General features: G+C 55.0%; 1 protein-coding gene across 2 annotated transcripts in view; it reads right to left on the bottom strand.

Moving 5' to 3' along the window:
- Positions 1-7,674: 7,674 nt before the first annotated feature.
- The window catches only part of PBX1 (PBX homeobox 1), a 112,774-nt gene continuing 95,093 nt past the window's right edge, over positions 7,675-25,355 (bottom strand). The window contains exons 7-9 of one of the 2 annotated variants that reach the window (XM_084291258.1): positions 20,803-20,915; positions 19,258-19,347; positions 7,675-12,902 (exon numbers count right to left, since the gene is read on the bottom strand). In XM_084291258.1, the coding sequence (XP_084147384.1) occupies positions 12,810-12,902; positions 19,258-19,347; positions 20,803-20,915 (296 nt within the window). In that variant the 3' untranslated portion in view covers positions 7,675-12,809. The remainder of the gene's footprint in view (positions 12,903-19,257; positions 19,348-20,802; positions 20,916-25,355) is intronic. The other variant, XM_084291259.1, reaches the window with a different exon arrangement.

Genomic DNA, 25,355 nt, shown 5'->3' with positions numbered 1-25,355 from the left:
ACCTTGTGTTTCATTCCTCTGCAGGGCTACTAAGCCCTAAAGCAAGGCTGGAAGATGCTCTCAAGAGGGAGTCATTGCCCTCTCCTGCCTTTCTCCATGGGGTTTGCTGGGCTTTGAGGGCAGCGGAGCTCTCTGCAGGGTGCCAGGGAGCTTTGACGGATGAGGACTGTTAATATTGAACATATAATTACGCTGGCTGAGGCCGAGAGTCCTTCTGAGGCGGTGCGCAAGGAGGGCATCAATATTAAGGCGAGTTACTAAATGTATCTACCCTAAAGGTGAACTGAAAGGCGTTGCAGAGGCCCCCGTCCCGCAGCAGGGTCTCTGTTGAGCTGCAGTGCCCCTCAAGGGGTCTCTTGGGCTTGGGGTGAGACCGAGCCCTGCCCAAATCAGGGGGCAGCTTGCCAGGAAAGCCACGCACAGGCTTAAAATGCTTATTTTCAAGGACCTCTTGGGTTAATTAATAGGAAGAAATATTAATGGGGTTGGGGCTTTTAGGGTGGACGTGTTTCTGGGGCTGGCTTCCAACAGAAGCTGCTCTCAGTGCGTGCCCCAGCTCCGGGTGGTGGGGCTGGAAAGGGCTTTGGGTGCCGGGGGCATCGGGCTGTCTCCCGACCTGCTGGGTTGGTGTTTGTTTTTGTTTCATTGATAGAGGAAAAGAAATAATTTCCCCCTATCAAAAATGAACGAAAACTTATAAAATCTCGACCAGGTTTATTTATTGCCTCACCTATTAAAATAGCCACAGAGCTATTCAAGTGTGGGGGCTGCGCTTTAGCTTGCCTTTTCCATGAGTCACAGAACACGTGGTTTTTTTTTTATTCTTTTATTATTTTTTTAATGGAAACAATATTGCTGAGTTTCTCACAAGGCGAAAATGTGCTGGAGGATGCCAAGGGCCTGGCACCTTGTGGGGTAGCACAGCTGACACCGTCCCGTACCCCTGCACCTGATGCCATCCCGATGGCCCCACGGCAGCAGTCTGAGACGCCAGATCTCCTCCCACCCAAATCAGCAGCTTTCCCAGCCCTAAACTGGGAGCCACCCACTGCCAGTGAGTGGCAACTTGGTTAAAGGAGGCAGAAAAGCTGCTCTGGCCACCAGCTGGGACTGATCCCCAAACCTCTCCACCAGCAGCAAGCTGTTTCCAGCAGCTGTGCTCAATGCTGCTGCCGACCCCGTACCTGCCTGTCTGCACAGGTTTAGGCATTTGTGCCTGAATTTGTGTGTTTTGGTGTGGGAGAGCTTGCCACACACACGCACGACCTCCTGGACCTCCCTTGTCTGGCGTCCCATGAAAAACTCCATGCCAAGCCAGCCCAACACGAGCTGATTTATTTGTGCTGGAAGGGGACACGCTTCGCTGTCCTAACACCAGATGCCCAAAATATGTTAAATCAAACCCCAGAATAGAAACCCCCTCTGTTTTTTTCCCCCTTTCTTTGTCCTCCATGGCGGGATAAGGCTGGAGGAAGCAGGGAGAGCTGCTGAGAGCTGCCTTTGGGGGAGCCGGGCGGCTCTGCGGGATGCTCTGCCCAGCACCCACATCCCTGTGCCCCGCAGCATCGGGGCAGGGGCGCCTTTGTGCGGGATACCAGCAGATTTAGGGCATCATAAATTGCATTTAAAAGTTACCCACAGTGCTGTTGGCCGGGCTTGGTGTTATTCACGGCGTTTTCTATGTACAGCAGGCACCAGTTTTACACGGGCCCCTGAGAAGCAGCAGGGAGCTGGTGCCTCCCTCCACGGCATGGGGCCGGTTCTGACTTTCTGCTGCTGCTTCTTGGTGTGGATCACGCCAGGGACGGCCTCAGCCACGGCCCCAGGAGGCCATTTCCCCATGGCAGCCCCACAGCCCCCTCACCGCGTCCAAGAAAAAGCTTTATTTATACCCATTTAGCCGCCTGCCTTTTACATAATTGCAATCATTAACCTTCTCGCTTAATGAAGAACGTGGCTGGGGGCTGCCGGACCCCTCCCGGGCTGCGTGGCCGATTCCTGCCCACCGCAACGCCTCGGTCGGCCGAGACGTCCTCTGGATTTGGCCAGGGGCAGCAGGGACCCCAAACCTCCCTCCTGGTGCTGGCGGCAGCGGGATTTCGGCTCCCCGTGCCCGCGGGGCCGGCGGGGCTGGCGCTGGCATCTCGTCTCGGCGGAGAAGTCATCCGCGCTGACCACGGGGAGGGTTTTTTGCCCGCCAGGTCCCACTTTGCTCCCCTATATTTAGCCCGTTATGAATATGGAAGAGCGTTGAAAATGATTCGGGCAGACATCCCTCTGTCCAGCCGAATAACGTCAGCAGCGCTCGTGGGGAAGGCAGCGCTCGCCCTGACAGGGGCCCCCGCCTGCCCCCCGCGCCGGGGCAGAGCACGGCCAGCAGAAACCCACCCTGCTGGCCTCGCACACCCCATCCTGGCTGTTTGGGGTGCTGCAGGAGGACCCCATAGGATGCCCACCCAGCACCCCCTGCCCCAGGTCCCAGCTGGCTGTGGCTCCCCCCAGGGAAGGGGCACAGCGGGGACGCCGAGCGGTGCCCAGCTGCGCGCCCAGCACCGGGGGCAAGGCAGCCTTCTCCCTGCTCCTGCCACCCCCCCCGTGCCCCCCGGCCACCCGCTGCATCCCGTGGAGATGCAGAGCTGAAGATCTGGTGTTAAATCCTTGCTTCCCCTCCCGGGAAGTGTCCCAGAAGCGTTTGGGCATCCTCCTGCCCCACATCCCCGGGCATTGTCACATCCTCCTGTCCCCTGTTGTAATGGGGTTGGGGCAGCCTGTGGGGTGCTCCTGGTGGAGACAGAGCCAGGGCACAAGGGCCATCAGCTCCCAGCCCGCTCGCTGTCACACAGGGGACAGTGGTGGCACTTGGGCTGGCCTCTCCGTGCTGTCCAGGTGCTTTTGGGGCACCCACCCCTCCTATCCCACTGCCTCCTGCCCTTTGCATCGCCCTGTTCCAAAAGCCAGGCAGGACGGGGGGATATCTCCCCCCCAAAAAGACCCCTCCAGCCCCATTTTGCTGTCTGGGGGGGGTTGAGGCTTATGGTTGCTTTTGAGCATCGTGGAAAAGAGGGAAAACAGCTTTATTCAAGCCGTTAATGAAATGTCATTTGTGATTCCCTTCCATGGGCATCACGTGGAGGGCCAGGGGGGGCCGGAGCTGCAGCCCCCTCGGTTGCACTGGCTCAGGGGTGCTGCTGGTTGCATTTGTTCCTTTTTTTTTTTTTTTTTTTTTTTTTGGAAGAGGGGGAAATGTTTAAAAGCATCACCATGCGGCCACCCCTTCCCCATGGGGGTCCCGCAGAGCCTCGCTGCCCCCCCCACCCTGCACCAAAAGCCGCCCCGCGCCCCAATTCCTCCCACCCCTTCCCAATTTCTGCACCAGCCTCCGCGGCCGTTAGCGGGTTTCACTAATCTTTCTGTCAGTGGGGTACTTGATGGCAATTGGAAACTAATTAACGTTCATCTCGGCGGCTAATCGCATCAAAAACCCACCGCGGCGGCCTCGTGAAATAACGGCGGCGCGAGCTTTGGGGGGGTCCTGATCGAGCTCCCCCAAACCAGGAGTGTCCCCAAAAGCCCAGGGGTGGGCCAAGGGGGTCACATCCTGCCACCACCAGCCCCAGGACCTGGTTTCTGACCTCCTGAGCCTCCTCCCTCCGGCCAGGGGGATGCGAGGGGTGAGAAGGACGGTGCTGGGAGGTGGTCCTGCTGCATGGGGACGCCTTTAGGAAGCCGGGTGAAAACCCCGTGCTGTTGTTGGGGTGCTTTCCCCCTCCTGGAGCAGCAGCCCGGGGTGGCAGCGAGCCCACCAAGGCTCGAGGAGCAGGAGGAAGAGCCCTGGCTGCAGCCACACGCCTCTACTGCCTCCCCACAAAAGGCAGCGTCCACACAGCCAGGAAAGAGCCCGAGGGCAGCGACAGCCCCGGTGACCTTCAGAGGACACCGAGCAGACGGGATGAGGCCCTGATAGGGCCGGACAGGTACGCCCTGGGGTGCTCCCCACCTGGCTGTGCGCAGCAGAGCCCCCCCAAGAGGCTCCCCAGCAGCCTTCAGCCACGATCAGCTTCAACCCTGCTCGCCAGCTGCAGGTTTTGTCCCTTCCAGCACGTCAGGGTCCAGAGAGGAGGAAGAAAATACCCTATAAGGAAAGACCCTATAAGGAAAGACCCTATAAGGAAAAACCCTATAAGGAAAAACCCTATAGGTTTGTACAGTGTGAGCCCTGGTGCTGGGCAAAGCCAAGGTGATGGCTGCGCATCCATGTATTTAAATAGGGTTTTTTGTGGGAGCAGGGCGCACCCTTCTCCTTAGTGCCTAATAGGGCTGTCTCCATCAATACGCCCCCAAAAAAGAGCTTAATTAACTTTGCTTGAGACACTTCCACCTGTCCCTGTGTAAATGCATAGGTGTGTAAATGTGGGCACTCCTGTGATGCTCATCTTATCCCAGGGGTGTTTCTGCCCCTCGTGGGGCCGCTGCCAAAATGCAGCCTCTGTAGGGCAGGGGTGGGATGCACCGAGCCGGGTGTCCTGCCTGGATCAGCCACCAGGATGCTGCTGCAATAACAGGGTAAAGATTTTAATGGGAATTAGCCACGCGTTGAAGGTAGGACAGGCTCCTCACCTTCCCTCTTCTGGTTTTCTTTTTTTTTTTTCCTTCCATGCGACTGGAAGCTTATTAACGAGATGAGAGGCTGGAGCCTAATTAGCAGCAGGACGAGGGAGACATGCTGGAGCTGAGTCAGCGAGCGAGCGGGAGCATCGCCTGGCTGCTTCCAAATGGCCCCAAAATGTCCCCAAAATGTCCCCAAATTGTCCTGAAATGGGACAGGCCCGTGCCCCTTGCCCGTGCCCCTCGCCCCCTCGCCATGCCGCCCACGGCCCCAGCAAGCACCCTGTAGGGACTAGGAAGAAAACAAAGAAAAATCGCAGCAGGAAAATTTATTAAAGAACAAAAAAATCTGTATTTTTTTTTCCCTTCCTTCTGCCACCCCGTGCCTGCTCAGGAGGTTTTGGGGGCGGACAGACCCGGCAGGATGGGGACGTGCCTCGGTATCAGGCTGCCCAGGCGCCGCTCCTGTAATTTGCACCTTGTGAAGGCGATAGCAGGCGTGCGGCTCTGGCTTCATTTGCATTTTTAATTAGCTGGGATCTCGCAGCACCTCTGGGCTCCCCTGCCCTTGCTGGGGCCAGCGGTGGCCGCTTGCTAACGGGGGCAGTTTTTGGGGTCGAATGAAGCGTTTTGGTGGCCTGCAGGGCACAGAGAGCCCTCCAGCACCCAGGGCAAGGCACAGAGACCTCGGCTTGTCACCGTCACCTGGGGCTGTGCCCACCCAGGCTCCTTCCTCCCCACCCTCCTCCTCCTCCTCCACCCCACCCCTCCGTCCCCTTTTTCCTTGTTGCACCCGAGAGCAGCTCTCCCGCTTCATTATCCCTCTCCTGAACGCAACCCCCCTCTAAAGCTATTAAAACTCAACCTCATTAGCAATAATTAAAAGGTGGAGTGCACGTTCCCAGTGGATCCTGCATCCGGGCTGGGTCATTTTTTTATTTTATTTTTATTTTCCCAGACTCCGACACCCGCTGTGACGCCCCGGGAGGTCCCCACGGTGCCAGCGGGGCAGGGCCATGGGGACAGCTCCGTCCCCTGCCCGCCCCGGGGGGCTCTGCCTGCAAATAAAAAAGATTTTACTACAAAGCCGAGCGGCTCCAAAGAGTGATGGGCTGGCTGGCGAGACCCACTCAGGTTTATGGCGGCCGTAAGTTATAGGCTCCCGGTGAACTGGAGGAAACACAACAATCACCCTTTATAGGCGAAACTTCCCGCAGTATATTAAATTCCCCGGCAAACAGACACGGGGTTTACTGCCGACCGTAACTTTAATGCCTCCAAACCACTCGGTTATTTCGGAGGGATTATGAATAACCGGGGCGGGGGTGTTGGGAATAGCTGCCAGCGGGGTTGGGCCTGGTGGGGACGAGCCCCTGGGATGCTCCCTCTGCACTGGGATGGCGTCCGGCAGCACTGGTGCCACTGGTGGGAGGGCTCTGTTCCCAGAAAGGCTTCTGCAGCATCTGCTGGGGCCAGACATGGGATGCTGAGCTTTATTTCGTATTTTATTTTATTTTATTTTATTTTATTTTATTTTATTTTTATTTTATTTTACTTTTTTTTTTTCCTCTTTTCATCTTTCCTTTCCTTTCCTTTCCTTTCCTTTCCTTTCCTTTCCTTTCCTTTCCTTTCCTTTCCTTTCCTTTCCTTTCCTTTCCTTTCCTTTCCTCTCCTCTCCTCTCCTTTCCTCTCCTTTCCTCTCCTCTTTTTTCTTTTATTTTCTTTCATCTTATTTTATCTTATTATTTTATTTTATTTTATTTTATTTTATTTTATTTTATTTTATTTTATTTTATTTTATTTTATTTTATTTTTATTCCTGTTCCACTTCTTGCTCCAAACACAAACTGAACTGGAAGCAAACTGGAAACCATGGTAGTGCCTCCCCTCCGGGCTCGCTGGGCCTCTGCAGCTAAACTTGGTTGCCCAAAAAGGGGAAAACAGGAAAAAAAAAAATCCCATTAATGACTGAGAGAAGGAGAAGCCCCACCAGCAGGACAAGCTGTGGGTGCAGAGAGGGGAAGGAGACAGCAGCCCCATAGCCCAGAGGCCCCCCATGGGTCCTCCAGCACCCTGAACCACCCCAAAAAAAGCTGGCCATGCCCTTCCCCACCCTGCCAGCACCAATTTGGGGCTGCTTGCACCCTCTCTGTCCCCCATCCTGCTTATGCCCGGCCCCCAGCACATCACCAATATTTTGGGGGGGTGATTTTCTCCACAGAGCCCGCCGAGACCTAGCATTTCTCCTCTTCGGAGCCCGGCTGAGCGTTTATTGGAATTAACCAGCCGGGAGCGAGGTGATATTTAGAGTGGTATTAGGAGAGCAGCGGCCGAGGGAGATCGTTCCTGGGGCGCTTTCGCAGCGCCGGTGCCGGGGGGCTGCTGGCAGCCAGCGATACAGCTCCGTGCAGCCCCGCGCTGATACGGCCGTGTTATTTAGAAGAGAAAGGTCAAGCCGGAGACTGAATAATCATCGACAAGAAACCCACAGGGGAGCGCAGGGCAGCGACTGCAGGAGAGCTCGGGAAGCCTCGTGCTGCCGGGGATTTTGGCTGGCATCCTGCATCCTGCATCCTTCATCCCACATCCCACTTGTTTGGCTCCAAAACACCTGGAATTGGGGCATGCCAGCCCCCTGGGATCCCACCGAGCATCCCCAGCCATCAGCAGTGGTGTAGGTGTGCTGGGAGCCCCCCCAAAAAGCCCCCAAATCTCCCTCTGCTAGCACCCGGCACAGGGCCGCGCTGCCCTGGGTCTCTGCCCAGTTGCGGACTCTCCTGGAAATTGCAAAGTGCTTTTTAAGTTGAAAAATACATTTTTTGCTCAGAAACGTTTTCAAAACTTTTATTCTTTTAACTAAAATAATAATTAATAATAAAAAAAAAAAAAAGGCAAAACACCAAGCCTTCCTCTCCCTCCCCAACCCATGCCTCATCTCTGGGGGTGATAAAGAAAAACCCCATTTTGAGCCTTTTTTTTTTTTTGGAAAGCAGCACAACAGAAAACCCCAAACAAATGGAAATGAAGGATTAAAAAAACAATTTTTTGGCTCGGCCACATCTGTGCTTCCTCTCCGGGTATGCTGCTGGGATGGGAATTGCTCCCAGAGGTGGGCTGGGGGCTCCGCAGTGGCCGTAGCGCTACTGCCGGGGGCGAAGGCATCCCCCATCCCTCTGGCAGAGGTGGAAACGGGGCCAGCCGTGCCCACAGCCCTCGTCCCTTCCCAGCAGGGCCCAGCCGTGGTCCCCAGCACCGAAACAAGGACCAGGAGCCTCCCACCTCCCCCTGCCCGGGGAAACTGAGGCACGGGGGCTGGCGGGATGCTCCGCACCGGGCACCGGCCCCACGTCTCCTCCCTCCTGCTCCCCGGGGATGCCCCCAGGAGGGAAGCGCCTTTGCTCACCCCAAACCCTTCCTGCCCCAAACCCGACACCAGAGGAGAGGAGCCCAGGGGGTGGGTCGCTGTCCCCCAGCGGCCCCGGCTCGCTTTCCTTTTTCCTCCCAAAAAATACGCCAGGTTGGGTTAAATTTTTTTTTTTTTTTTTTTTTTTTGCAACAAAAGAAACTATTTATTTGGAATATGCATTACCAGTACAAATCAGGAAACTGTAAAACCTACACCTTGTTAGTATCGTCATAGAACATAAAAGTCTCAATTGGGATCAGAAAGACAGAGGCCTTTTTTTTTTCTTTACAGAAGCAGAAAAGCTTAAAGTTTCAAAACCAGGTCGGAACAGAGTCTTTTTTTTTTTTTTTAGCTTTTTTTTTTTTTAATATTTGGAAACCATTAAGAAAAAAAAAAAAAAGGAAGGGGAAAAATAAAAGAGAAAAGAAAAAGCAACGCAGAACACGTGGATCATCTTTACAAGGGACAGAGAGGGCTTTGCAAGGAGAACAAAAAAAGGCAAACCAACAAAACCAACCCCCCAGGCAACGTCTGATTTACATCATCTTAATAATAATAATAATAATAATAATAAAGGTGTACGAAAACAAAAGGACTCCAGGAAACCTCGGGATTAAAAAAGAACACCCCAAAACCCTAAACCGTTCAGTGATGTGAGAAGTTAGAGGGTTTTTTTTTTAGGGGAGGGGGGACACAAGGAAAAGCATCTTCAAGAGGAGATGCCTGCTCCCCGAACCCCTCCTGCAGCTGCACCCATCCGGGGAGATCCGTGGGGGCATTTTGGCCGTGTCCCACCCGTGGCTGGGGGCTGCCACGTCCCAGCCCTTGTCCCTTGTCCCTCCCGAAGCCCCTGCGCCGCGGTGGCACCCGTGGGCCCCGTCCTGACCCCACAAGGTGGATGGATGGTGGCAGCGGGGTCGGTACCGTCGCCGCTCCCCATCCTGTATTTGGGGAGCACGTTGGGCTCTTGCAATCAGTGTTTGGAGCCGTGGCATGGCCGGGATTTGGGGCAGAGAGGAAGGGTGCTGCTGAAGTGCACCGCCGGAGTTTTGGGGAGGATTCCTGCCTTTTTGATCCTTTAATCCCTTCGGCGCAGCTCAGCCCTGCAACAGCGCCCCAAGGCACGGAGATCTGCATCCCCCCGGGGGGCATCTCCTCCCCAAAACCCCCAAAGAGGTGGGGACCACGCGGAGAAGAGCCCCCACCCCAAAAAAAAAAACCCACCGCCATCACTTTTCACATCACTCGGCTCCCAGCTCAAAAAAGCAAAGGGGAGAGGAAGCTGCAAGGCCATCGTCTCGGACAAGGTCAAAATAAAGTCGTCATCATCATCAACCCCCCCTCCCCCCCCAAATAATGCCAAAAATAAAAAAATTAAAATTTAAAAAAAAAAAAAAAAGGCAATTTCTGGGTCTCAACGTTAAGAAACATAAAGTGTTAGACTGTACCTATTAATGCTCACTATTCCAACCATTTCCTTTTAAAGTTTTACAAAATGAATTACCGTCACTTTTTTTTTGTTGTTTTTTTTAAACATTGCGTAAGAAGAAATGAAGTGTGCACAACTCTACACTTTTCTAGCATTCTTGAACTAATTCACAAATGCGAGAAAATTAAAAACCAAAAAAAAAAAAAATGGGGAAAACAACCCAAAAAAAAAAAAAAAAAAAAAAAAAAGAAGATGGATGTAGGTAGTCTGATGTTATAAACTATACAGGAATGAAGCGCTTGTTGCCACAGAAAGAGCAGGGACGGGACCTTCCCCCTGCTCACTTTTGCGTGCTAAGAGGGTCATTTTTTATTCTTTTATTATAAACACTATTAAATTCAGACTGCGTTTTTGGTTTTTTTTTGTTTTTTTTTTTGTTTTTTTTTTCCTTTATCTGAATATACAAGAACATTCATTATCAAATGTTCGTTATCATCAATACTACAAAGAACGAGACACAAATCGCAAGAAACAATGGAAAATGTTAATAAAGCTGAAAGAATCGTCGAGTTTTTTTTTTGTGTTTTTTTTTTCTTTTTTTTTTCGTTTTTATTTTTTTTTGAGTTTCTGCAGGTTTTTTTGTTTGTTTTTTGTTTTTTTTGTTTCATTTTGTTTTTGTTTTTTTTTTTTTTGGTATCGAAGTCAGGTTTTTCTGGGCAGAAAAAAAAAATAAAATAAAAAAGGGGGAAGAAGAAAAAAAAAAAAAACAAAAACCACAACACTTTGGGTTGGGGAAAAGGGGGACGGGGCTGGGGGCTACAACCGTCCAAATACGAATTAAAAAAAAAATAAAAAATAACGAAAAGCAAAGCAAAAAGAAGGCAAAGCCACCACCGGCCAGCTCCGACAACGCAGCCCAGAGGGACGAAGCGGGGTGGGGATGGGTGAAGAAGTACCGTGGAGGAGCGAGGAGCAAGCACCCAGGGACTGCGGGACAGGGACAGGACAGGGACAAGGACAGGGACGGGGACAGGGATGGGGGCAGGCAGCCCTGGCAGCGTGCACGGGGCCGGGATTTGGGCTCGTCCCCGGCTGCTTTCCGGGAGGTACCAGAGCTGCTGGGGCTGGCGGTGGCCAGGGCAGGAGGAGAGCGGGGAGATGGGCGCAGTGGGAAGATGGGCAGCACCTGCTGCTGGTATTTTTTTGGGGAAAAAACAACCTTCTCCTCGCTCCCTGCTGATTCTCATCGTCCCCCAAAGCAGGTGCAGCACAGGCAGCCCTAAGCCCTGGGTTTAGCACCGCAAACGCAGCCCGACATGGGGGAAGGAGGGAGCGCGCTGTGCCCGCAGGATGCAGCAGCCTTCGTCCCAGCCAGCCTGCCCCTCTCCTACTCAGGATTCTCTTTTTTTTGGGCTAAATCTCCCAGGATTTGGGGCATTTATTCCCGTTGGGAAGCAGGGAGACAGAGGCTTGCCCTGCCCAAAGCAGCTGGGCTGCGGGGGGCTCGCTGTGGGCTCGGGCTCCAAGGCGCTGCTGTAAGCATCTTCCCGGAGCAGGAGCAGCAAGCACCTCGCCACCAGAGACACAAAAACCAAGCAAGCGGCAGATTTCGCAGCTTTCGGCCTGCCTCTCACACCTGTGCTAATCCTGCTCCGATCCCTCCCCAAGAGAACAATCCGCCGGCACACGGCTTCCCTGATTTGGGGGAAGGTCGCCTATTTTTGGAGCCCCGCGGGGCTGCTGCCTGGAGAAAGCCAGGCTTCGACTCCCCAGCACCCGAACCCCACTGAGGAGCAGCCACGCTGCCTCCGTGGGACCAAATCCTGCCTCTGCTGCTTTTATTTTTTTTGATAGAAGGGTGAAAATTGTCCTGGCAGAGCTTGAATTTGGAAAGTTCCCTGCTTGACGCTGCCCTGCGCCCCCCGAATGCCCGCCCGGCCACCTCGCGCTTGCCGCAAGCGCCCCCGTGGCCATGGGGCTCTTCATCCAAAGCCCCAGCCTCCCTGCAGGAGCTGCCCCCAGGTGTGTTTCAGCGGGACGAAGCCCCGTTTTGCACCCATCGCCAGCTGTCCAAAAAGCAGAGCAGAAAAGCAGGGCAGAAAATCACACGAGCTCTCCCCCGCAGAGCTCTCCGCGGAGTGACCCCAAGCTGCAGGTGAAGGACAGCCCCAAAAGGACGCCCGCTTGGCCTTACAGGGCTTCACCCTCGAGCAAACCCTTTGTATTCATCACTACCAAAGGCACCCGGCGCCCGTGGGGTCCCGCTGCTCTGGCCACGCACCGACAAATGGTTTTGGGGACCCGCAGGGTGCCACCAACCTCTTGGGACCCTGCCTGTGCCGGGAGGACCCTGCCTGTGCCGGGGAAACCCACGTCCTCCATCCCGGTGCCTGCTCGGCTCTGACGACAGGAGCCAACACCACTCCATGCTCTATTCCACCTCAAAACGCCCGCTGCTGGCCTCCCTAGGTGCTGTTTGGGTGCCACCCACCGTTACCTAACGCTCGGCCACACAAACCACCGCGGACGCGCGGCGCTTCCGTGACGCGCGAGGGCGATTCCTCACCTGCCTCTGCCTCCTCTCCTTCCCTCCGCTCCTGCCCTTCCCCGACAGCTCCACAAAGCCAGGGCCCGGCAGGGTTTCACCTCTCGGGGCACACGGGGCCGAGCACACGAAGAGCTGCTGCGTATTTTGGGCTCTGTGGCCGAGCAAAGCGGGGAGAAGGGCGAGCTGGTGGCGTCCGGGGGCTGGGAAGGGGCTGGTACCTTCGGGGAGCACCACGGGGGGAGCGTTGGGCTCCTTCTACCTGCTCGCCACGTCTGGGAGAGGCAGAGGCGAGGGGGGAGCAGGGCAGGGGGCCGCCACGGCGTGTTCCTACTGAGAGGTAGCGCGAGAGGAGCGGGGCTGCCTGCGGGTGAAGGGCTGAGGTTGGTTTGTTTGGCTCCTCGGGAAGACAGCCAGCGCCAGGCCGCGCGCTGCTTCGGGTTGGTTTGGTTGTGGAGGTGGTTGGTTTGTTGTTTGTGTTGGTTTTTTTTTTTGCTTTTCCTCCTGAAAAATCCTTCTACCTGGCGAAATATCCTTCGGTGGGGAGGTGGAGGGGAGGGAGGTGTTGTGGCGGTGGCGAGGGGCAAGGAGGGGGGGGGGGGAGGAGAGCGGCTTCTACCCAGAAAAGAAAGGGAAGAGAGTATAAAGAAGTGTCCAGATTGGCTGAAAAAAGCATCCCGACGAAGAGAAGAGAAGAGAAGGAGTCTTCTTGTGTGTGCTGATTGGTTTCACCTCCAGTCTGACTGCTGCGGTGTTAGGAGAGGCCCCCTCCCCTCCCGCCCCCGCCGGGGCCGGCTCAGCCAGGGATGCAATTTGCTGGGAGATCAGTTGGAGGTATCAGAGTGAACGCTGCCAGGGCCTTCTGTGGGGGAGGTCACCGACGACGGGGTAGTAGCGTCTTGCCAACCTCCATTAGCCTGCGGGGAGGGAGACACAGAGCTGTCAGCACCGAGGGCACCCAACGGCACGCCCGGACCCCCCCCGAAATGCCCACCCACCTCCCGGCGGTGTGGCATTAGGGATGGGACCCCCCCCCAGCTCCATCACCCCCATCTCATGGTGGCCACCACAGCTCGGGATGGTTTGGGTGGAAATGGGGGTTTTGGTGAATTGTAAGCGCTCACGGGAATTCTATCCTTTAAAAATAAAATAAAGGTATTTCTGCCAAAACCCCGTACTCTCTCTTTTTTTTTTAGGATCCTTCCCCATACAAAAGGAGGAAAATAGCAAACAAGTTCCATCTTCAAACAGGAAACCCCATCCTGGCACTGTGTGTGGACGCAGGCGCTATGGAAATGCAGGGCAAGAGGACAGCAGCAGCACCCACGGGACCTACGAGCCGCAGCACGTCCCCGGCATCGCCCCACGCCCCGCTGCCACCTTTCGGGGCACCCCTCCTCCTGCACAGCTGGGGGAAGCTGTCAGCAAGGCACAGAGCTGCTGCCCCCTGCGCCCATCCCCAAAAGTCCCCCTGCTGCCATGTGCACGCATCCCAGGACGCACAGCCCAAATCCTCCAGCCTCTGGAGGGCAGAGCTGGCCGGAGGGCCCCGGCTGCCGCACGCCGGAGCTCACAAAAGCTCCTCTGCGGCTGCCGTCCCCTTCGGAGAGGAGCAGATGTCGCACCCCACCTCCTCTGCTCGTTCTGACATTGATTCAGTGCTCGGCTAATTAATCCTTCCCGACTCCTGCCTGTGCTGAGTCGGCAGCAGCCGCCGGCCTGCTTCAGACGTGCCCGGGCTGCTGCGCCCTCGCCGGCTGCCTGTCCCGGTGCCTCCTGCCGCAGGGCATCCATCACCGGGGCTGACAGCCCCGTAGCAGGGACCCCGGGGCACACAGAGCTCTGTGCAAGGTGGCAGGGGGCCACAAGGACGTTCTGGGGACGTGCTCACCCCCAAAGTGCCCGGGGGTACGGGTAGGGACCCACATAACCTGCTTGCAGGCTCCCCAAGCGTGCCAGCGCACTGCACCTTGCAGCAGCGTGCAGGGAACAGAAAGGAAGGTGCAAACCACGACCAGAAGTTGGTGGCGGGTTAGCAACCACCACTCGGCCTCACCACGGGTGCAAGCATAAAAAAGCAGACCATGCCCAGATGCTTACGGCCTCGTTAAGCACCCTGCAGGTGCCTGTGGAGACACCGGGCTCGCCGTGGCCACCTCGCACCCACGCAGGGACCCCGACAGCTCGCACCCCGAGCCGCGGCACCCACCCTCCCGCGCCTTGGACCACGGCAAGAGGCAGCAATTACCCTAGATTATCAGCCCGACAGTGACAGGCCGCGTAAAGAGAGACACAGAGCCAACTCCACCGCCCAGAGACTGGCATATTCAAGTACACTTAGGACATTAATAGCAATTTACGTGCCATCAGTGAGCGAGAACCACAATAGCGGCGCTGGCAGCCTCTTATTACGAAGCCTGTTATTTGTTGGAGTTACAAGCTATAATCACAACAGAAACTTTCAAAACCCTTATCTTCCGTGACGCACCAAATCTATTTCAGAGCCGTAATTGCTATGTCACCGGAGAGTTTGCTGCTTAATGCACTCAGATGCCATTTAGTGTTTGCAGGGTCATTACAGCGAGCAGAAGGGGGGAGAGGCGGCGGGGGCTGCTCGGAGCAGGGCTCGGTCCCTATTGTGCTGAACTATTTTTAGAGAGGCTTTTTCATGCCTGCCACGGCTGAGAGGAGCAAGGGGAAGGGGGGAAACGTCTTGAAGACAATGGCTGCGGTGCCGCGATGCTCAGCACCGCTCTCCTGTGCCCCCCCATACGCAGGGAAGCCCCGCTGTGCTGTGCTCGAGGTGGGGATCAGCCCTCACCTTTTGCAGGGAAGGAGGTTTTGTGCCCCCCAGCGAGCATTTCCCAGTCCCATCCAGTGGGAAGATGTTGGTGAGATGCTGACCCACGCTCCTACGGGTCTGGCCATAAAGGTGCCTCCCTCCGCTCACCCTCCTGCTCCCCCAGCCCCCAAATTAGGGGCCAAAAGAGGCCCTGGGGTTGGCCACAACTTCAGCATCTCGATGCCATCCTTTGCTGCACGGCATCTACAAGCTCCCCACGAGGAGGCTGGATCCTTCCCTCTTCTTTCACCCCACTGTCACAGTCACGAAGCCATGTGCAGGATGAACCCGATCCCACCCAGCTGGCCCAAGGAGATCCCTTGGGATCTGACTAGTAAATCCCTCAGGATCCGCTGTGACGAACACCCCTCAAAGAGGGAGCCTGGGGAGGAGGCAGCAGAGCCTGTCCCTGCCGCCGGCACGCAGCTGGGACTTCCCCGGGAGGGACAGAGCCAAAGGCAGGGCAGGGCTCTCCGGGACATCTCTCCAAATGTCTCCTTCTGGTGCCAGAGCACGGGCACGGCCTCGGTGGCTGTCCAAGCAGTGGAGCCCCGGTGATGGATTGCTGAAGCAGCGGGTTTTGGGGCCGTTTCCTGCAGGTCTCCCAGCGTTTTTGCTCCAGCAAGTCTGCCTGGCTCTCCGCCTCCTGCATGGGGCTGGTTTTCTGCCAGGTCTTTCAGGAGCTTTCTGCTTGGCACGGAGGCTGTCGCCACGTCCTGCTCTGCGTGACCAAATCCTTGTCCTGCCACGGATGGGGCAGGAGGTCAGGTCAGCCTCCGAACACCCCTCAGAGCACTTTTCCTACCGCAGGTCGTGAGCATCATCGCAGGTCGTGAAGGGCGGCTTGCTTTGGGGCGTAAATTCTCGGAGAAAGGGGTCTCACCTCCTGCAGCTAGCCTGGTGCTCCTCGCTTTCAGCTGGCAGCCGTGGGTGTCAAACCCACTGGCACACAGTTGCTGAGCACTGCCCTCACCGTGGCTGTGTAAATAGGTAAAACGGCATTTTAAATTAAAAAAAAAAATAAATAATCCTGCACAGATGAACTTTAAAAATAGCCTCCCGTATTAAAAGTGATTTATCAACTAGCCTGTTCCATTTTCTTCGCTGGAGGATTAGGGATGGAGGGGACGTGGGGGAGAAGGAAAGAGGGAGCTGCGAGTCCAAAAGGAAATCTCTGCAAGGGCTTTTCTTTAAGATGATTATAAATCATTAATTAAGCAGCAGACTGAGCAGGGTATTCGCAGCAAGGCAGCCTGAATAACAGCGTGTTTACGTGCAGATCCCCGCACAGGAGGATGCGGGTGGGACATCCTCTGTCCAGGTGTCCCCGACAGGGGCTGGGGGATCTAACACAGCGAGACCAGGAGCGGACCCGTTCCTCGCCGGGACGCGTGCTGCTCAGCACCCTCTCTGAGAGGCGAGGGGGGCTGTGTGCTCCCATCATCCTGGTAACGATGCAGAACCGGCGCCGGCAGAGCTGTCAGCGGCAAGACGAGCCGGGGAGGGAGCGGGGCTGGGGGTGTATTTCTGTCCTCGGCTGTCACCACGTCCACGCCTTTCAAAATTCAGCCTCCGCCACGGAAGGCGAAACCCTGCCAAGGTTTGGAGCGGTGGAGCCGGGCAACCTGCTGCTGCCTTCCCAGCCCTGACGGGCTCCGGGGATGACTTAACCTCAGCCCCGCGCGGAGATCTTTGTGACAGGGCTCTTGACTCGGTTTCGGCTCATCTCCTTCCAGCAGCTCCCGGGGATGCTCGGGTTAGGCAGGGCTCGCAGCTCGCTGTGTTGCTGGCAGCTTTCCTCTGCGTCCTGCTTCCCTTCCTCGGCGTTAAAGGGGTGGAGGAGAGGCAGGGAAAACCTGCCTGCTGCTCCAGCTACGGGACAGCCCAGCACCTCCCCAAGGAAAAGCACTTCCCAGAGGGCAGCCAGGCTTCAGGGGTGGGCAAACCACATGGCTGGGGGCTATCGAGTGCTTTGGGATCTGGCTGGATGGGAAGATGTGAAATGGCAAGCAAAAGGTGTTGAGAGACAACCCAGAAGATGCTTCCTAAACTTTCTGCTCCGCTGTAGACTCCTTGTCTGGCTCCAGAAAACCAAGAACAGTCTACCAGGAAAACCACACTAGCTGGATATACGGAGTATCCCCCAAAACTGGTGGGCTGTGTGCCCACTGCCCTGTCTCCAAACATCATCCTTCCCATGCCTGGTCCCTTCGGGCTCATTTTTGCTCCTTCCCACCTAGAAAACCAGCCTGAGCAGCCACCCCCTGCCAGCCACCCCAGGTCCCCGTTTGGGAAGCGCAGAGCGCAGCGCCGAGCCCTGCTGCCAGCTCACCAATTCCCCGTGCTGCTCCCGTTACCCCCGCAGCTGGCAGCCAGCAATGCCAGCCCAGCTGCTGACGTTGTGCTTGGCTTCCAAGTTCCCACTACTTCTTTCTTCTCCCCTCTCCCAGCGCCCCCCTCCCTGCCTCGTAATCCCCAGCAGCGACCCTTCCCCCCCCAAAAATTTTGGCTCGACCCAGCCCACTGTTATTTTCCAAGCCAACTGCAGCCGTAATCAGCTCAGCCTCTTTCCTTGGGGGTATTTTAATTTATACAAAAGTATCATCTCTTATCATGATCAGCCTCTGATTCATTTACTCCTCAAGTATTAAAAAGCCAGAAAGGGAATAAATTCAGCGCACAGAGAAATTAATGCGGAACGATGGGCTCTTTCATGTGGCATTTTCGAGCACCGCTTTTGCAACGGGCTTATGTAATGAGACATAATTATCTGCACATGTTCAATTACATTACTTCTCAAATCCTCCCTGGCTCTGCCTCGTGACGTCAAGCTGCCCGCTAAGCCCCGGCACCCGACGGCGCGGGGGGCGCAGCCCCCATCCCGCGGCCCCTTCTCCTGCCCGCCCTCCACCCCGGGCTCTCCCCGAAGGCCGAGGGCCCCGAGGTGGCCAGAAGCAAGGTGACAAATGGCGAGACCCAGGTGGCTTCCTCGGAGGGACTCGAAGGGAGACGCGGCGGGGCGAGGCGCCCCGTGGTTGGCGGCCGAGGCCACGTTCTCCCATCCCTGAACGAAAGGCAGAGGCAGGGAAGGGCTGGAGGCTGCGAGGAAGCTCTTTTAATGCCTCCTCGTGTATCGCGTCTCCTCCTCGGCGCCTTTGTTTCAAACTGACAAGAAGCCACAGATGCTGGCTGGCAGAGCCGGGAGCTCCACGGGCTTCCCTCGGCCGCCTCGCCGCGGGCGGGCGCTGTGCCGGGGCGGCTCATGGAGCTGCAGGGGTGAGCCGAAAGCCAAAACAGGGACCTGGCCCCTTTTCCCCACATACACACCTCTCCCATGCTCCGTGGTGCTGTTGGGGCGAGCTGAGAGCCTAGGCAGGACCTTCTCCTCTCTGATACCCCTCTCCCAACCTTCCCATCGGCTACGTCCTCACCAAACCACAACGTGGCACCCGCCACCTTCCTGCCCAGCCCAAGACCACCTCGCCTTGACCCTCATCCTCCTCGCCAGGAGAAATCCCTGGCCGTGGCCAGCCGCCCCCTCCTCCCCTCACCACCCCGGCCTCCGCCACCACCAGCCCCTCCGCCGGCACGGCCTCCTTTTCCAGGCTGCCCTCTCCTCTCCCAGCTTGCTGTCACCGCCGCTGAGATGGCGGACGATTGATCTGAGAAATGAAGTTGGATTGCTGTCCCGAATCTACACTCGGTTCTCCTTGTGTGTGTCTGATCGATTTCACCCTGCACGACACAGCTTGTCGCTACGAATTTTCATGCTAGTCAGAACCCGCCAGCGCACCCACCAACAAGGAGAAGATGCTTCCAAGCCCTCCCTCCCCCTCGCAGCCTCCCCCGGCCCGCTTGGGCGAGGTTTTCTTGGGTTGCGCTCGTTTTTTTCCCCCCTTTCTCCTTCTATTTACCATCATCATCGCCGTCAACCCCATCACCACCGTGCTTTCAACGCCCTCCCCGCTCACCCGGCCCGGATTTGGATGCTGGCCAGGAGGGGACTATTTTGGGGTGGCCTCCCCGGGATGGTGCCATCGGCCTCCTGGGCGCGGAGCGATCACCGGGCCGGGGTGCTCGCGGTGACATTCCCCACCGCGGTTACGCGAGGTGTCACCTGTTTAGCAGCTCCTCGCAGCCGCCCGCATGTGGCCGCAGGTGCCGCGCCAACGCTGATGGGCTGTGACAGTCCTAGACGCCAGCTGCCTGCACAGAGCCTGCCCGGCCGCCACTTTTTTCGTGGCCAGAGCTCTGCCGTTGGCGTGACCGATACAGAAGCAATAAACTAGGTGACCGTAAAAGCAAAGACAAGTCCTACTAAGTGGCATTCTGAGCCCTATGGCTTTGAAATAATTGGTAGCGAGAGAACAAAAATGAAAAAAAAAATAAAAAAAAACAAGAACCCAAGCCTATTTTTTTTTTTTTCTTACACTGATGCCCTGCGGACTATACATCTGACTTGCTGCGAGTCCGTCACTGTATCCTCCTGTCTGGCTGATAACATGGCGAAGGGTATCCACCTAAACAGACCAACGACAACAAAGACACAAATTAGAGGGGAGGAAAGGTTAGTGGGCAAAGCCGCTTCGCTTCATCTTTGGCATGGCAAAAACAGAACAGTAACAACAGTCATAAAGGTGCATATTTAAAGAGGGAAGGGGGAAGAACCGCGGCTGGTCTCAGGGTGAGAGCCAAGCTGAGGAGAGCTCCTGCCTCCCTCGCCCCCCCCAGCCTGCCCCGGTGGCCTCGTCACGCTCTCGTTGGTCCCAAGTCTTGTGAAATGAAGAGCAGGGAGGGAGAACAGCGTGGCAGGATGCGCTCGGACCTCCTGGAGCACATCGCTGCGGCCAGCTCCACCACCGTGCTCCAGGAGCCGCCTTCCTTCCCCTAAACCCTTCCACCCTTTGGCCCCAAGCGGCGAGAAGTGGATGGAGATCTTCGGGGCCGGGTGAGCACAGCTCCTCCTTTCATTTCGGAGGGCCCCGAGAGGGATATACCTACCATGGCGAGGGCACCGCCAGCTCTCCTCCGTGTGCCCCGTTCCTCTCCCTCCACTACCCCAGCCCAGCCCCGCTACGTGCGGTGAGCATCTCGTTGCCCACGGCTGCGTCCAGCACTGCGAGGGGAGCGACCTCGGCTTTAGCAAGCTCTCCTTGCCCGATGCAGAAGTGGCCGAGTGGCTGTCGTCTCTCAACACAGTACAGAGCTTAAACGCCAGAGAGTAGGCTCGTGGCACATCTGGACATCGGATGGGAAGTGGGAGATTTGTCTGGGTGAGCTACCGGCTACACTGAATTCTTTCTTTTTGCCCAAAAGCATGGGTGCACATTTCAGTCACGCTGCTCCACGCTCCCTCGCACTGCCTTGCTGGTGTGTACATGGGTGGTGTGAGTGCCTGCGCTTCGGGAAGGTGGGCAGCTGATGAGGGGTGGCTTTTAATTAAAAAAAAAAAAATCTAGCTGTGTATTTGTGCATTTCTTGCCTTTGCAGCAGACACCTGGTTCGGTATCAAAGGAGTACGTGGAAGCCTTGGAAAACGAGACACCAGTCCAAACCTCTGGCCCCTTCCCTTGGAAGAATAAAGCAAGCAGAACCTAAACCTCATCTGCTTTTGTTTGAGTACATGCCTGTTCTCCTAAACCTCCTCTCCTCCTAGTACGACTGTCAAGCCAGAGCCAAATGCATTCACAAAGTGTGGGCAAGTCTCCTCAAGACCATGGTTGTTGGTTTGGTTGGGTGTTTGGTTTTGGTTTCTTTTGGATTGGTTTTTTTTTGGTGGTTGTCGCTGTTGCTTTTTTTTTTTTTTTGGTTGGTTGGTTGGTTTTTTGGTTTGCTTTGCTTTTTTTAAGTGTTGGTTGGTTCATTTGTGCTGGTTGAGATTTGCTCTTTTCGGACGGGAGGGAGAAGTGCCAATACAATCAAAGGCTCCTCCAACACTAATGCATTCACTGGCAGTACATCGGATGGGTCCCTACCTGTGACTGCACGTTGGCTCCAACCTGGGCCCCTTGGTAAGAATCCCCATTGAGAGACTGCACGCTCATGAACAAATCTCCAGAGTTTGACATGTTAAAAGAACTGGAAGAACCTGGAAAGGAAAGAGTGAGGCACCTGAATCACAGAAAGGAAAAAGATCCACCCCATGACTCTCAGCCAAGAGGAAGGAACAACATGCAAAGCAACCACAAAAACAAAACACACAGTCAGGTTAGTAGTATGAAGAACAGAGCAAGCAAAAAAAAAAAAAGGGGATGCACTCTTGAGGTTATTCAAAGCCACATGTTGTTACAGCTCAATGCCAAGAACATTCTTCAACAGCTCCTCAGCTGGAGGAAGGATTCTTCATGCTCTGGACCGAGATAAACAAAACCCAGCCTGGAGGACTCAGACAGCCCTTTCCCTTCATTTCAGGGCATCAAAATCCTTCAGGCAGCTTTGCAAATCTCGATTTTTCGGAGGTGTCCACCCGGCAGACTGCACTGGAGAACAGAATCACCCAAATAAGCCCCGCTGTCGAAAGCAGAAGCCTTTTCAGCAAGGCTAACCGTGCAGCTGCTGCTTGCGAGAAGCTTGGCTCAGCGTGGGTACGTCCTCACCGTGCTGCCTTCCGCAGGGTGGACACCTCCAGACACCATCCAGTTCCACGTCCAGAGCTCCCGCTGAGCCAACGGGAGCAAAGGGCCACAAAAAAATGTGAAGGCACCCGGGCCAGACTCCCTTTATTGATCTCTTTGGCAGCTCTTTCCTCATGATGAGCTATGAGACAATGCGGGGCTGTCTCAGCCCCAACGGGCCAAGCTGCCCCAGAATGAGCTCCGTAAGCAAATTCCCCACCGCATGCACCAGTCGCCAGCGTTACACCAAAAAGAGGTAACGGCGAAGACAACTGGGTGGGATCAGGAAAAAAAAATAAATAAATAAGAAAATAAAAGGTCCCGCTTCCAGATTTGAGATAACTTGAGCACCTCCTCGACTGCTGGACAGAGAAAACAAACCTATCATGTAACTGGAAGGCAGGGGAGGAGGGGAGGGGTTAAAAATAAATAAATAAATAAAGGTTTTATGGGATTATTTCAGAACTCATCGTGCAGATCAGCGCGTTAAGTGTGAGACAGCTCAACGTGCAAGGTTTGGTTATATACATGACGTTAGCCTTGGAAAGGAGAGACTTCAGGGGCCCAGGTCAGCTACGCTTTCGGCTCCAACCCAAAATACGCTCTCATCATCTCCAGCGCCACTTCCAACTTGGAAGAACGGCGACCACAGTCCTGGTGGAATTGCCCAACTATGGCTCATGCGTGCGCTCTGAGAAAGGCCAGACAACCCCCGTCTCCTCGCTGGGACACGCTCTGGACAGAGCCCAGGAAGGCTCCCCCGATGGGAGCCACCTCCAAGAGCTGGGAGCAGGTGGGAGGTCTCCCCCGGAGAGTGCACATCCACTAAAATCTCTGCTGCTCTCTTTGCAAATGGCTCTTTTACCGCGTGCTGGCAATCCTCGGAATTGAAGGGAAGCAGAAATATCACAGCTAGGTACAACGCCCGGGATAGGCGAGAGAAAGATTCATCCCGAGCACACCGAGCCTTGGATCAGGACCCTCCCACCGGTGCCTGAAAGGAGCAGAGCCAGGAATAGCTCCGTTGTCTGTGCTCCCTGTCAGCCCTGCCCGGCACATTTCAGAGAACGACCCAACAGCACTGCGTCAAATAACCAGGACTAGGCAGAAGGCAGCTGCAACCATCGCCTCCTCTGCTCGGCTGGCAAAGGGTCCCTGTCACTTCCCAGCCTCTCGGGTTGCTCGCTGTTTTAAAGGCAAAAAATCGATAGGAAGCAGCTGGCAGGGTGAGGATATCCCACACTGACACCTGAAAGCACGAGGACAAGGACTTTTCACATACACGAGGATGCTTCCTACCGGGTTCTCTGAGTGATCACTTTGACTCCCAGCATAAAAACCCAGAGCTGCGTGATGGCTTTGTGCTCCCACAGCGGCTGAGAACCAAAGGGTTTTGCAGTTAATCCTCGCAAGCAGCAGAGAACATCCTGCTGCTCTTTAAAGGTGAGCAAAAACCCTTTGAGATCACACAGACGATCAGCATCAGAGCTGGAAAGGGGACCTGGGAATCCCTGAGCACCTGACAGGACGCTACCATCACTCTGCCCCTGACAGCAGTATTTCATCCCACCTTCCCCTACCGAAATAAAATAATAATAACAAATAAAAATGCCATAAACGTAACCAGCACTTTACAGAAACTTAACAAACCTGCCTGGAAAACTGAGACAGGGAGGGAGGAAATAAAATAAACAAACAGCCACAAACTCTGGTCCTGAAGAGCGCCGGTGTCTTGGAAATCATGAGGAGCGCTGGAGATGTCACTTACAAGATATACACTGCTATTGGCACGGGGTGTTTTTACAATATATGTGCATATCTAAACGGCAAATGTGCCTTGCTGCTGATGCGGATGCAAAGATAAATATGCGCATAGCAATGGCCCGCATGTATGGATGCGTTTGTGTCAGAGCCATAATTGCAGAGAGCCCTGTGCGCTGCTGTTTCAGCACTCTGCTGCCTGTGTACTAGCCGTGTATGAAAATTACGATGGCCCAAAGTCTCGGAGACTCGGCTACGAGGGACTGGTGCACTGGGGCAGAAGAGGGGGCAAGGATGGGAAGAGCTCTCAGACTGCAGGCACCGGTATCCTCCCTGGAAACAGGCTCAGGGAACACAAGTCACATCCTTCTGCTGGAGAAGGCTCCATCATCAATCTCATTTATCTTTCTGTTCCACTGTAAACACACCGAAGAAGCCTTTTAGTGGTCACAGTTTGATCTCCTTGAGACCTGAGACGTGATAAGCACCTTTCAGCTTGTGAGCCCAGGCTGCGACCTTGGCACGAAGTCCCTTGACGCTTCCGTATGTGGACAAAAAATGCCAGCATAAACACCGCTTAGCATGACGCGTAGCAGTGTGAGCCAGCGGATCATTTTCAGCATCCTCACATCTTATCAACCTCAAGACCTATCACCATCACTCCCTAGTGCCGAGTTCCCATCAGGGCAACACCAGCTCCAGAGAAAGAGGCGGAAATGTTTAAAAAGAAACGAGCTATGGCACTTGCCACTGGGTGAGAGCCTACATCAAAACAATGCCAGCAAAGAGATCTCCTCCACTCCTATCACTTAGGATGAGCACAACACATGGCGAGTTTGTCTTCAATTCCAAAAACCTCACAAGCTTGATTGCTGGTATTTCTTGCACCACTTCTCCAGAGTGCTTCTTCTCCAGCTTCTCGATGCCTTTTCTCATGTTTTAACAGTCTCCGTTTCCACCTTAAATTTTCTAGGACCTCTAACAAGTCCTTTTTCTCTGAAGTGTCTTACGATTTAGAAGGCATCAATAACCGTAACAGTGTTCATCGGAGCTGAAATCAAACCACCTTCATCTGCTGCCTCATTCCACCTACCACCAACGAGACAGAGATCCAGCGCAGAGAGCCACTGAAGTCAACTTTTCACAAAACAAAAAGGTGAGCAGGAAAAAAAAAAAGTTCCGGATGATTTTGGCTTCTCTGCACGGAAGATTTCACTGGATGTCATCACCTGTGTGCGGTCCTACAGGACTCTGGTTGGCAAAAGGGGCAGCCCACATGAAATAGCTTTCATTTGCCATGTGGTTTTTGTGCTGAGAGTGTCCAGACAATCAAAGTGAGGACGGGGAGTTGTTAGCCCAAATGAGCCAGACATCTCGGCTTATTTGAACATCTGGCTGATCAAGCCCAACTGTGCATATTCAGGATGAAAAGGTGTTTGACATTCAGGCCTGGGTGACTGAGGGTGGGGGACCCTGCTTCGAACGTGCCAGATGGCCAGACAGATGCAGCCCTTGCCCTTGTCAATGTGTGGCCAATCTCTTTGACTGACTGTAGCCATTCGCCCATCTCCGGTATCATGGTCATCAATGCAGAGAACAGATGGGCCTGCCCAGCCACGGCAGAAATGAATTTAGCTCCTGTCCCAGGTCCCATCGCATCCAGTTCCACCTCCTCTTCCAACATCATGGCCCTCCAGGGACTGCATCGCTGGTTGCCTCTTTCTCATGACCTGTCCTCTGCCTACTCACTTTCTTCCCATGTGCCCCGCCACATATCTAAACCTAAAAATTCCCAGCACATCCAGTCTTTGTTCAGGCTCCTTCTTACCGAAGTCTCAGCCAATGAACTGAAAACAGAAAAAAAATCCACGGTGTAAAAGGAGAGGTATCACCCACCTCAGTCCTTCACCTCTTCATCCACTTCCATGTGCCATGTAGCACACCTGGGTGGCTCACGGCCCTCGACAGCATCCTCTAAATCTTTAACTGATGGGTATTTCAGTCCTAGCATGTACAGGCGTGCTTCTTGCTGCTAGCACCTTCAAGCCAACCTGAAGGAGGGATGGTCACAGGCCTCCAGGTGTCACCAGGACATGCCTTCGCCCCGCAGCGTGACGTAGCGCAGGGATGCTCGACCGAGCCGTCACATCCAC

This window comes from Netta rufina, assembly GCF_964035555.1.
Source record: "Netta rufina genome assembly, chromosome: 8".
Taxonomy (NCBI): Eukaryota; Metazoa; Chordata; class Aves; order Anseriformes; family Anatidae; genus Netta; species Netta rufina.
The sequence above is the reverse complement of the archived record's forward strand: the minus strand, read 5'-3'. Positions and strand labels throughout refer to the sequence as shown.